Source organism: Hoplias malabaricus, unplaced genomic scaffold, assembly GCF_029633855.1.
Source record: "Hoplias malabaricus isolate fHopMal1 unplaced genomic scaffold, fHopMal1.hap1 scaffold_275, whole genome shotgun sequence".
In the NCBI taxonomy this organism is placed as follows: Eukaryota; Metazoa; Chordata; class Actinopteri; order Characiformes; family Erythrinidae; genus Hoplias; species Hoplias malabaricus.
The window spans coordinates 32,501-45,514 of NW_027100792.1; the positions used below are offsets into that span (position 1 = coordinate 32,501).

Here is a 13,014-nt window from a genome sequence, read left to right on the forward strand (position 1 = left end):
GTAAACGCTGCCCTCTAAACTTTTGTCTCTTCAAGTTATTGCCATTTTGGAAGTCTGTTCCACTCACACAAGACCAGGGTTTTATCAAAGACACGGTGTGGAGCACATGGTCCATGTGCAAATCTCCACAGACACCACGAGCATTCATTTTTCAGTCAGTGACCTCTCTCCTTCTCCTTTATAATGTTTCTCCTGACACTGATGTTGGATGCTTTTGTGTGTGGAAGTCCACATCCTTGTTTTTATCCACGTAAGGCCTCTGTAGGTACTTCCTCTGTGTGTCCCTGATTCTCTGACTCTGTTAGTGATGGTGAATCAGAGTTTATTCTGAAACGGATTCCATTGCGCGTGCCAGTGTAGCATTGTCTGGTTCATAGAGTTTGTCTTTGATCCTGATACGGGACCGGTAGTGGCTAATTTAAGCACACACTCTCAGATGCAGTTTTAGAACATAAGGCTCATATAGACTTCAGTCTCCACTCTGTAGGTTGTGTGTCTGTATGCATACACTTAGATCAGTTTGTGACTGTTTACTCTGAGACTGGAGGCTGGGGAAATGCCATGTGTGATGGTGGAAGAGTCTGGAGAAGGAGCTGGCTGTAGGTCAGCTTTAGTGTTATCCACATTACTCTGGTTACTAAGAGGGAAACTCCATCTGGACCTACGTAATGACCAGCGCCGCTTCATCCTTCTGTCAGCGATTCTGCTTTACCATAAAGATAACACACTGCTGCTAGAGCACAGATAAGTTAATGATGCTTTAATAACAACAGCCAATACACAATATACTGCCCTTTCTGTTGTATTAAGAGTCAATAGAAAAGGTGTAAAATTAAGGGATAAAAACGATTGATTCAGTTCAAATTCATTAATGTCGTGTGTGTTTTGTACATCAGGAAAAATGCTCTTTTTTATTATTAAAAACGGACAGTTTCACAATGAGGCTGGTTGCTGGTTTTGTTTTGACATGATCTAGTTTCTCTTCCTCTTCATCTCCGGTCACACACAGTGTACAGTTCGGTTTGTCTACAGAGTGACAAATAACCAAGTAAATATTGAATTAGTCTCAGACAAATGATTCAGACTTCCAGGATTTAGCTCATGACATTTATGATTATTGTATTTGGTTAGTGCAGTTATCCCTCGCTACTTTGCGGTTCATCTTTCATGGATTCGCTACTTCACTGTTTTTTTCAAGGGGCGCTTATGGCTGCTATATCACGGATATTGAGGGAAAATCTAGGAAAACCATGAAAGATGAACAGCCAAAATATTTTATTATTATTTCCATGTATTAGACTGGGGCTGTAGGTGACACAATGTATCATTGCATGTGTGGTTCACGTCCACATCCGAGTGAAATTTACTGACGCTAAATCACAGCTTAGGAATGACTCTATTAAAGAAACTGGTGGGATATCACATGTAGTTCCAGCTGAAAAACATTATAGAAGACTGTTTAATGCAAAGGGTGGGTTGTTAACAGTAACAGGGAGGGGTTTAAAAGTCCAAATACTCATTAAATACATAAAAAATATCTTTCCTCTACTTCACGGAAATTCGTTTTTTGCGGGTGGATCTTGGAACGCACCACTGTACACTGCACCTGAAGATATATTATTTATAATTTTACTGTTAGAATTGTCCATTTGTTTTGTATAATATATTTAATAATTCTGCACATGACAAGCTGTTATGTCTGAGGAAGAATATCCATCCATCCATCCATTATCTGTAACCGCTTATCCAATTTAGGGTCGCGGGGGGTCCAGAGCCTACCTGGAATCATCGGGCGCAAGGCGGGAATACACCCTGGAGGGGACGCCAGTCCTTCACAGGGCAACACAGACACACACACATTCACTCACACACTCACACCTACGGACACTTTCGAGTCGCCAATCCACCTGCAACATGTGTTTTTGGACTGTGGGAGGAAACCGGAGCACCCGGAGGAAACCCACGCGGACACGGGGAGAACACACCAACTCCTCACAGACAGTCACCCGGAGCTGGAATCGAACCCACAACCTCCAGGCCCCTGGAGCTGTGTGACTGCGACACTACCTGCTGCGCCACTGTGCCGCCTGAGGAAGAATAACTCGGTAAAATCTGAAAGTGTATCGTCTGGAAAAAATAAAAGGCAGTTTACTGTATTAACGCGACTAACTCAAATGAAAGAGCGGAAACCTGCTGCTCTCATCTGGACGCCTCTTCCCCGTCTCTGAAACAGCTGTGCTGTTAGTTTTTAGGATTGTATTTTTTTAAAGGTATTTTTGGTTCTTGCGTCACAGACAGTGACTGTTCCTCCTTTTGTCTGAGTCTTATCTGGAAAATGTTGAAATTAGTCTGACCTGACTCAATCCTAACCGTGTAAATGCAGCAAGAAAAAAAAACAGGCCCAAATTTAAGGCTTTGGTGTTTGCTCTTCTCTAACAGAGCATTATTAGCCTTGCTCTCTGGGTAGCTGATGTGACAGATCTGTGCAGTTTGCATTCATGATAAGCTGTTCGGTGGTGTATTATTGGCAGTTTGAAAAGAATTAGTGGCTTGGCCTTGTGTTTTACAAAGCAAATCCAACCCAAAGCTGGGGGCAGTCTGTGTGATCGGGGGGAGACTCACTGACTGGTGAACACATCATGTGTTCTCCCTGTGCCTGCTTGGGTTTCCACCAGGTGCTCCGGTTTCCTCCCACGCTCCAAAGACACACGTTGGTAGGTAAACTGGTGACTCAAAAGTGTCCGTAGTGAATGTGTGAGTGTGTGTCGCCCTGTGAAGGACTCCAGGGTGTGTTCTTGCCTTGCACCCAGTGATTGCAGGTAGGCTCCGGACTCACTGTGACCATGATCTGGATAAGGGTTACAGACAGTGAATGAATGAATACATCATCTACAGAGAACATACAGGCTTTAAGTTGACTGACTCCTTCTTTAGCTCCAGTACAGTGTTTACAGTCACCTAAAAAACAGTGCTGCAGAAGCTGGTAGAATAAAACCAGAGCCCTGACCCACTGTAAAATAATCCTCCTCCTTCGGCCCTATCTTATATCTCCTCCGCGAGCGTCAGGAAAGCGAGGCTTCTCCTCATCACAGAAAGAAAAGAAAACAAACAAAAGTGCGGATCTGATGACAGAGGTCTTGTTACAGAGGGAAACAGTGAGAAGGACAGCTCTGAGTTGACCCTACTGTTCTCAGGTATCATCCAAAGGAAGTGGAGTGACATTAAATGTTTACCTCATACTCAGTAGCAACACTTAACGTCCACGCTCTTTTCCACACCGTACTTACTCTCTCCAGGGCACTGTGTCCGAAACTTGAGGCCACCAGCTCATTCTGTGTTTTCATCTCAAAAATGCAGCAGCAGCCTCAATGTTGAAACCCCGCTGTGACACGAGAGCATCAGTGAGGTCAGGTGCAGATGATTAGTTACTGGAACTACAGCCACCACTGCAACTGTTGCCAAAGATAGTGGATGTAGCTCGGTAGCCCAGTCCTGGGGGTTTATACCCTCCCCCTCGAGCCTGTGCTTGGCATTCAGCATGGTGACATAGGCTTACTCCAGAGGGTCCTCTTTCTGTGGAGGTTACACCCAGTGTGTGTGCACCTTAAAAAGGGTGAATTCACTCATTCTAAGTGCTGTGTACAAACTTGTGAAGCTACAGTGTGAATGATTTGGTTAAAGGATAGAAATGGCCTCAATTTACTGTAATAGAAAATAGGGAGGTATTCATCCAAGCGTTTGTCTCCTCCTTTGTTTTCAGGATTATTCGAATGACGACACCAAGCTGGAGTACAATGTGGATGCAGAAAATGGGATTGTTATGGAGGGCTATCTGTTCAAGAGAGCCAGCAATGCCTTCAAAACATGGAACAGGTGGAAAACACTGTACAGAAAGAGTAAAGCTTCAGAATGACATTTAAAAATAAATAAATAAAATCATCTCGGTCCGTTAACTTCCATTCAAAGTGGGATAGGTGTTTCCTTCCTTCTCCTGTAAAGGTGCTGTTTTGGAGACGTACGGTTTAAAGATATAAGTTTAAAACTGTTAAAACTGTGCAGAAGGAGTATTTTACCTTTTAAATCCTACATAACATTTGAATTAATGCACAAGTGTTAAAGCAATAACAAAGCATAAGGTTTACTTCATATTTTCAGTGAAAACTCCTCAATTTTGTTTTAGAAAAATAACGTTATTGATTCCTCTTCTACACACTTTTCTAATTAATTTAGGATCATGATTTGTCATTGGTTATAAATATATTAATAGGTGAATTTGTCCATTTATCTTTACTATGTTTCTGTGTTTCCTCTGCAGGCGCTGGTTCTCCATTCAGAACAATCAGCTGGTGTACCAGAAAAAGTTTAAGGTTAGATCTCAATCCTGTTCCAAACTCAAATGAAATATTCATGTGGAACATGTTCTAAAGAGAACATATTTAAAAGAAGGAGACACACAGGAGGAGGGTTGTAGCTGCTGTGCATTTGGATGATGCAGAAGTAGTACAATAGTCTGGAATTGTGCAGAAGTCTTCACACCCCTCAATAAACTACATGTTTGGTTTTTTTTTTAAGCTTTTTTCGTGCATAGTTTCTATTTTCTTTCCTGACATTTATTTCAAAAACGTTTGCATACAGTTGGACATAAACACAGTGTACAAAGTGTGTTGATGTGTATTGGTTCGTATATTGTATGTCTTATTGTGTTGTGTTGTGTTCTCTCAGGATAACCCCACAGTGGTGGTGGAGGATCTGAGGCTGTGTACAGTGAAACACTGTGAGGATATTGAGCGCCGCTTCTGCTTTGAAGTTGTTTCACCAACAAAGTGAGTAGTGTTTCAGGTATTAATCAAAGAAAGTGTGATTCTTTCGGTTGTTCTTCAGTTTTATTTGTGCTCCTGATACTCCTCATGTCGAAAGGTTTGTTGACACCGGTGGTGGAGCCAGACACTGTAGAGTGGCCAGACTGAGACCATTACTCACACGGGGGCGGCACAGAAAATGATGCCTTATTTTTTTCCTTGTGAAGTTGCTGTGGATCTAGTAGTGTTTCTTGATCATTCACTCATTTACTGATACAGGCATTGAGTACAGTGCCACCATGAGAGGTGAGGTGCGCTGTTAAATTGCGTCCCAATGGAAATGGTGCCGCCAAAAATTTGTCGGCGGGGAGGTGGCCGAAAATTACTTTATGGTGACCATCATTGGCCACCCCAGGCTCCGCTCCATATAACTTCTTTGATGATGTTGGATGAATAGGTTTGGATCAAAACCCCTACTCCAACTCATCATGACGATATTGGATGAAGCTCCACTACCATATTTTAATCATTACTTATTCCCAGTTTGGGCGGCACGGTGGCGCAGCAGGTAGGTGTCGCAGTCACACAGCTCCAGGGACCTGAAGGTTGTGGGTTTGATTCCCGCTCCGAGTGACTGTCTGTGAGGAGTGTGGTGTGTTCTCCCAGTGTCTGCATGGGTTTCCTCCGGGTGACTGTCTGTGAGGAGTGTGGTGTGTTCTCCCTGTGTCTGTGTGGGTTTCCTCCGGGTGACTGTCTGTGAGGAGTGTGGTGTGTTTTCCCTGTGTCTGTGTGGGTTTCCTCCGGGTGACTGTCTGTGAGGAGTGTGGTGTGTTCTCTCTGTGTCTGCGTGGGTTTCCTCCGGGTGACTGTCTGTGAGGAGTGTGGTGTGTTCTCTCTGTGTCTGTGTGGGTTTCCCGGGTGACTGTCTGTGAGGAGTGTGGTGTGTTCTCCCTGTGTCTGCGTGGGTTTCCTCCGGGTGACTGTCTGTGAGGAGTGTGGTGTGTTTTCCCTGTGTCTGTGTGGGTTTCCTCCGGGTGACTGTCTGTGAGGAGTGTGGTGTGTTCTCTCTGTGTCTGCGTGGGTTTCCTCCGGGTGACTGTCTGTGAGGAGTGTGGTGTGTTCTCTCTGTGTCTGCGTGGGTTTCCCGGGTGACTGTCTGTGAGGAGTGTGGTGTGTTCTCCCTGTGTCTGTGTGGGTTTCCTCCGGGTGACTGTCTGTGAGGAGTGTGGTGTGTTCTCCCTGTGTCTGTGTGGGTTTCCTCCGGGTGCTCCGGTTTCCTCCCTCAGTCCAAAAAGGTTGGTATGTGGATTGGCTACTCAAAAGTGACCGTAGGTGTGAATGTTTGAGTGTGTGTGTTGCCCTGTGAAGGACTGGCGCCCCCTCCAGGGTGTATTCCTGCCTTGTGCCCACTGATTCCAGGTAGGCTCTGGACCCACTGTGACCCTGAATTGGATAAGCGGTTACAGATAATGGATGGATGGATGGATGGATTATTCCCAGTTACACTTGATAGTTAACTACTACCCCCCATCACAAAATGCCATCAACTTGGGAGTTAATTCGACCTCATTCGGTTGCTGAACACACTGGAGGAGAACACTGCGCTGCATAGCACTGTACATGTGTGATGATTGTGAGGGGTGGCCAACCCACCCTCCCAGATATCAGTATCAACTGTGCTCTTGTACTCATGTTGTGTGTGTGTGTGTATTCTGTGCAGGAGCTGTGTGATGCAGGCTGATTCAGAGAAGCTGAGGCAAGCATGGATCAGAGCTGTTCAGAACAGCATCGCTTCAGCATTTAGAGACAGATCAGAGGACTCTGAGGTGATTTTATTCTGTCTTACACTCATAGAGAGCAAGGGCTAGGATGTTTCACAAGAAAAATCACTGTAAACAATCACTAATTAATAGAGCTGTGCTGAGGAACACGTGTCTGTGTGTCACAGAGGCATGAGTTTGATAAAAGCGTTGTGTTTTCTTACCAGAAGCTGGACAGGAAATCCTCACCGTCCACAGGGAGTTTAGACTCTGGTTCTGAGTCCAGAGAGAAGAGTCTGAAAGGAGAGAGCGCTCTACAGCGAGTGATGGCCATCGCAGGAAACAACATCTGTTGTGACTGTGGGCAGCCGGATCCTAAATGGGCCAGCATCAACCTGGGCATCACTCTTTGCATACAGTGCTCTGGTATACACAGGTATAGAAAACAAAAAAGACACCTTTAACAGGGTTAACACTCATATGTGCTGTCTCTAGTCTTACACAGGAATGGTTTAGAACTGTTTTATCTGCTTTGACAGTAAACCTTCTTTATAACCTGAGTGTAAATACAAATAAGGTGTGTTCTTCACTGAAAACACAGCTTTCAGTAATGGCTTATAGAATACAACATCCCCAAGATTAGATCTTATGATATTTTGAGATCATCCTAATGTTGTATGCACTGAAATTTGTACCTCATGCTAGCATTAGGATATGAACCATATCCCCTGCTTTTATAGGGTCTTGTTTTGTTTTTCAGGGCTAGGGAAAAAGACCCGTTTATGCAGCTGAAATGGACCGTGAAGTGTTCTGAAGAAAGACTGTGTTGAAATTCTGACTCATAACCTGCTGTTTCTGTTAACTCTGCTATTGTGTGTGTGTGTGTGTGTGTGTGTGTGTGTTCAGGAGTTTGGGAGTTCACTTCTCTAAAGTGAGGTCACTCACACTAGACACATGGGAGCCAGAGCTTCTGAAGGTGAGAGAGGAGGAGAGAAAGAGAGAGAGAGAGAGAGAGAGAGAGAGAGATTGAAAAAGAAGATTGTTGTATGTATTTATTTGGATTGTTTGTATTGTGCAGCTGATGTGTGAGCTGGGAAATGGAGTCATTAATCAGATATATGAAGCTCGAAGGGAGGAACTGGGAGCGAAAAAACCACAACCAGGAGATCCCAGGTACACACACACACACACACACACACACCAAATCCTTCAGCAGCAACCTTTTGGCTAATTCTCCCATGTACAGTCTTCAATATATATTTTACTAGTGTTTAATTTGTTGGTAATCATTGCACCTCAACCGTGTTGTTGTCTCTCTGCAGGCAGGAGGTGGAGGCTTACATTAAAGCAAAGTACGTTGATCGGCGCTTCGTCAGGCGCCCGTCAGAAGATGAGTTGAGGCTGAAGGTGGTGAGTTTGAGTAAACAAGAGAAACGCCTCAGCGTCGGCTCTGAGACGCACAGAGCTTCACCAGCGACGCCCAGAGCTCCGCCTCCGACGCCTAAAGCCCGGCCAGGGTCCGGTGCTTCAGGTGGGTCAGTCACAGCTGAACATTTAAACACTCTCACGAAATACCGCATAGATACAGCACAGCCTTGGCCACCTTTCTGCTTGGTCTGCAATAATCTGTCTTCTCCAAACTCTAATACAACTCCTTTGACCCTCTCCACTGACTGAAGTTTGGGGACTCCTTGCCTAAATTACATTTGAAGTGGGGTTAAAAAGAATTTGCAAGATATATAACAGAAAGATATGTTTTTAATGTCGGACCTAAATATTGTTAAAGACCAAAAACACTTATATACACCATTCACTACACTCACACCATACAGTCCATATTTGGAAATGAAGGCACAAAAAAGACAGCAGTGTGTTCACTTTCTTATAACACTCGGCTTAAGACCTATAAATACAGAGCGTGATTTTTAACGTAGTGGAAATTTCACACCGAAGGTGTTTCCGAAGGTCGCTGAGGGAATTTGAGGCTCTGATTTTGTGTGTTTCTCCTGTCATTTAAATATATTATATTTTAACCATCACATTATAGTTCGCTGTGAACAAGACGAGCTCGTTTGTTTGGTCTGTAATCATGACAACAGTTGGTCTGATTGGTCGGTCTGATTTTTTTAACACATCTGTAAAATGCAGAAAATAGAACAGGACACGGCGTAACGTGAAAGACACCGTTAATATATGCGTGCTTGTTCTTAAAACTTGAAGTGCGTTTTTTTCCATCCATAGGAATCTGACTCTGTGTGAATTAGGGGTGGGCGATATTGCCTTTAAATAATATCATGATATTTCAGGGTATTTTGGTGATAACGATATTCTTGGCGATTCGAACAATGAAAAATACTTTAAAAAGTTCAAAAACACATAATTGCAGCAAAATAAATGTTATCTTACTATTAATTTTATTAAATCAAATATATTTTTACACAATACCGTGGTTTATTGTACATCTAATATTTTGTAACCAACCCCCTCCACATGGCTGAAGTCACTCCACTCCTCCTTCACAGGGCAACACACACATTCACTCTCACACTCACACCTACGGACACTTTTGAGTCGCCAATCCACCTACCAACATGTGTTTTTGGACTGTGTGAGGAAACCGGAGCACCCGGAGGAAACCCACGCAGACACAGGGAGAACACACCACACTCCTCACAGACAGTCACCCGGAGGAAACCCACGCAGACACAGGGAGAACACACCACACTCCTCACAGACAGTCACCCGGAGGAAACCCACACAGACACAGAGAGAACACACCACACTCCTCACAGACAGTCACCCGGAGGAAACCCACGCAGACACAGAGAGAACACACCACACTCCTCACAGACAGTCACCCGGAGGAAACCCACACAGACACAGAGAGAACACACCACACTCCTCACAGACAGTCACCCGGAGGAAACCCACACAGACACAGAGAGAACACACCACACTCCTCACAGACAGTCACCCGGAGGAAACCCACGCAGACACAGAGAGAACACACCACACTCCTCACAGACAGTCACCCGGAGGAAACCCACGCAGACACAGGGAGAACACACCACACTCCTCACAGACAGTCACCCGGAGGAAACCCACGCAGACACAGAGAGAACACACCACACTCCTCACAGACAGTCACCCGGAGGAAACCCACGCAGACACAGGGAGAACACACCACACTCCTCACAGACAGTCACCCGGAGGAAACCCACGCAGACACAGGGAGAACACACCACACTCCTCACAGACAGTCACCCGGAGGAAACCCACGCAGACACAGGGAGAACACACCACACTCCTCACAGACAGTCACCCGGAGGAAACCCACGCAGACACAAGGAGAACACACCACACTCCTCACAGACAGTCACCCGGAGCGGGACTCAAACCCACAACCTCCAGGTCCCTGAAGCTGTGTGACTGCGACACTAACCTGCTGCACCACCGTGCCGCCAACTTTGCTACATGTCTTCTCCAATAAATTTGTTAGATTTAGTAGGATTTGATTTAATATGTTCATTTATTAAAGTCAAGAAAGGAATCCGTATCATTTTGGAAAGTGAGGTTTCCCTAAACTTTTCATGGACAGTGCAGTTGTTTCTGATGTTATTCTCACTCCCAGCTTTATTTTCTCTGTCTCTGACCTACTCTCTGCTTCATTACTAACACTCACACCCTGCCTCAACTTCCTTGCCCTCTTCGTCTGCCCCATGCCCCTGCCATTTTTTCTCTGCTCTTTGCCCCTGGGGTTTGCGTAGCAGCGAGTGGTGTTGATGAAGCCCGCCGTGAGTCGCTGTTCTGTGCCGATGAGTTAGACTCGCTCTTCTCCTACTTTGACACAGCAGCCAGGCTGCGCAGTAGTAAGTAAAGCAGTGTTTCCCACTAAACTCTTGGCTCCATAACTTCATCACCCAGGCTTCTCCTGCTCTTCCTGCTTTCTTTCACCTGAGCCTCATCATCTCATTCCTAATACTGTTCATTCTCCGGGGTTATGATTTGTAGGTGTCTGCGATTTTTGTTTTTCATCACTGTTATGAGAAAACCCTCTGTTTGGTCCCTAAAGGAACCGATTGACGTTTTGAATATTGCAGCTGTACGGTACACAGCTAACATTAGTGGAATATTAATCCTGATCATTGTTACTTTCTTGAATTTAATACCTAAGCTTTTTTGATGAATTTTTGTTTTATTTTGTCTTAATTTTGTCAAAACTAGTTTTAAGAAAATGGTGAGAAACCAGTAATGATTCACAGACACCAAGCCAATGCTTTGAGAACACGTGAGAACATCAGTTTTTAGACGCAATAATTGAGAGTATAATTGTTTTAATTGGTGTCTGTGATTTTCAAGATGTGTTTCAAAGAGAAGTCAAAACCAAAAAGTTTTCTTAAGACACTGATGGTATGTTTTTAACTTTGTAGTGGTGGGTCACATTTGTCATACAGCATTCTGTCACAATGTGGTGATATTATCATTCATTATTATTCTTTTGCTACTAGAGCAATGTACTGTGTGTGTGTGTGTTTGTACCTGAGATCTTTCTCTGTGGTAGTTCACTCCTAGTTTCTCCTTTCAGGCCTCATATGGTGCTTTTCCACTGCATGGGTCTGGCTCTACACGACTCGGCTTGGCTTGCTTAAAGCTTATTGCTTTTCCACTAGCGCAGCTCCCTGGTGAAATGGAGCCAGTGACGTCGCAAAAACCTGTCTCTAACAAGAATCGCTGGCTTTGAAAACCACAACAATGGCGGCAGTAAATGGCGTGTTGTTTTTATTATTGGACTAAACATGGCTCCGCCCCCAGTTCTCACCGATCAGTTTTACTTGTTGCACGTTCGTCTTTCGCCGGAGATTTTCGTCGGCCATCAGCCCAAGGAGCTGCAGTCGTGAGTCCGATAAAAATAAATGTGAAAGCTGCTGTACTTTAAGAGATTTTACAAGCAGCGGTTTGTGCTGAATTTGAATGAGCTCTGCATTTCCTGGTGATTGACATGGCTCTGGCCACTCTGGGACTGAAAAAGTACCAGATTTGGCCTGTGGAAAAGTAAAAGAGCCGTGCGGAGCCGAGTCGAGTCGTGTTCCATGCAGTGGAAAAGCCCCAATAGATCTGATCCCCATATTTATCCGTGTGTAATAAGAGGAGTTTGTTTGTGTTTTACAGTCAAGAGTGCAGACAGTGGGATCCAGAACAGTGCCGACGGCAGCCGAGAGGTACTGGCCCCCAGTCCGTCCACCAACAGTCTCAATGATACAGGTCAGTGAGCGACACACTCTCCATCACCGCTGTTAGAGGTGTATATCGAGGGCCGTCCATTGTGGACACGGATGGTAAAGAACCTGGAAAGCTACACTGGGCTTTGTAGACACTTTCAGACACCACAGCAAAAACCATACCGCTGCTTTATGACCACTGAGTGTGTGAAGACCCTGTCTGTGTGTTGTTCTGCAGAAACAGCAGACCCTCAGTTGTCCCCGAGCAGCACTAAGGAGCTGGTGGTGTTCTGCGAGCCGAAGGAGTATTCCCCCGGGCTGCAGCTCTACTGGGCCTCGTTCACTCGCAGTCTGCCGGACATGGCCGAGGCCCTCGCCCACGGAGCTGAGGTCAACTGGATCAACACCGAGGACGAGAATAGGACGCCCCTAATTATGGCTGTGCACGGGGGTGAGGGCTGATTTATAGATTAGAGCCCTGTCGCTGATTATATTTTGTTTATTAAATGAGCAACTGCAATGGGTCGATAGCAGACATTTAATTCTTATGAATGTGTATCTGCAGCTGTGGGTTTCTTCTCTTTCTTTGATGCACACAAAGGCAGTTTGAGCGAATAGCTCCCCCTTGTGGAGAATATTTGGACTGCTGGATAGTTCATTCAAACACAGGGTATTGATGTTAATAGAGTAAGACGTGCACAGCAGAGGGACTTTATTACACTAGTTCTCATTTGTGTTTATTGTCTTGATTTCCTTCTCTTGGATAAAGATATTAGAAAATAGATTTCTTTATACTTTTGTAACGCCCCCGTCTCTGTTCCAGGGCTCAATGGTGACCTGTGAGTTTTTGCTGCAGAATTCAGCGAGTGTAAATCAGCACGACAGTCAGGGCAGAGGACCGCTGCATCACGCCACCATCCTCGGACACACAGGGTCAGTTACCCCTGGAGTTAACACCACTGCAGCGTCACCCTGCTTTGAACATTTCTTTCCCACTGTTTAGCTTTTATCTGAGACATTCTCCTAATGGTTGATTTTTAAGGACTACACTTCTCTGACTTGTTTGACTTGTAGCTGTTTGTAATACGTATCCCTCTAGTCTTAGCCACTTGCTGTGAGCTGTATTTAAAGTTTAAAGAGTAGAGAGTGAGTTATAATGCGCATGTCGTTCTGCTGCAGGCAAGTGTGTTTATTCCTGAAACGAGGAGCCAATCAGAACAATCTGATAGAGTGTGT

The 13,014-nt window shown here is 44.9% G+C and overlaps 1 protein-coding gene across 1 annotated transcript in view; it reads left to right on the forward strand.

The window, feature by feature from the left end:
* Positions 1-13,008, forward strand: part of LOC136680213 (arf-GAP with coiled-coil, ANK repeat and PH domain-containing protein 2-like) — a gene marked incomplete at its 3' end in the record, with an annotated part of 33,921 nt that extends 20,913 nt beyond the window's left edge. The window contains exons 9-21 of the mRNA XM_066658558.1: positions 3,761-3,873; positions 4,316-4,367; positions 4,723-4,823; positions 6,520-6,625; positions 6,787-6,995; positions 7,466-7,535; positions 7,638-7,732; positions 7,882-8,090; positions 10,327-10,428; positions 11,729-11,821; positions 12,017-12,227; positions 12,601-12,711; positions 12,958-13,008. Coding sequence (XP_066514655.1) covers positions 3,761-3,873; positions 4,316-4,367; positions 4,723-4,823; positions 6,520-6,625; positions 6,787-6,995; positions 7,466-7,535; positions 7,638-7,732; positions 7,882-8,090; positions 10,327-10,428; positions 11,729-11,821; positions 12,017-12,227; positions 12,601-12,711; positions 12,958-13,008 — 1,523 coding nt within the window. The remainder of the gene's footprint in view (positions 1-3,760; positions 3,874-4,315; positions 4,368-4,722; positions 4,824-6,519; positions 6,626-6,786; positions 6,996-7,465; positions 7,536-7,637; positions 7,733-7,881; positions 8,091-10,326; positions 10,429-11,728; positions 11,822-12,016; positions 12,228-12,600; positions 12,712-12,957) is intronic.
* Between the last annotated feature and the right edge of the window lie 6 nt (positions 13,009-13,014).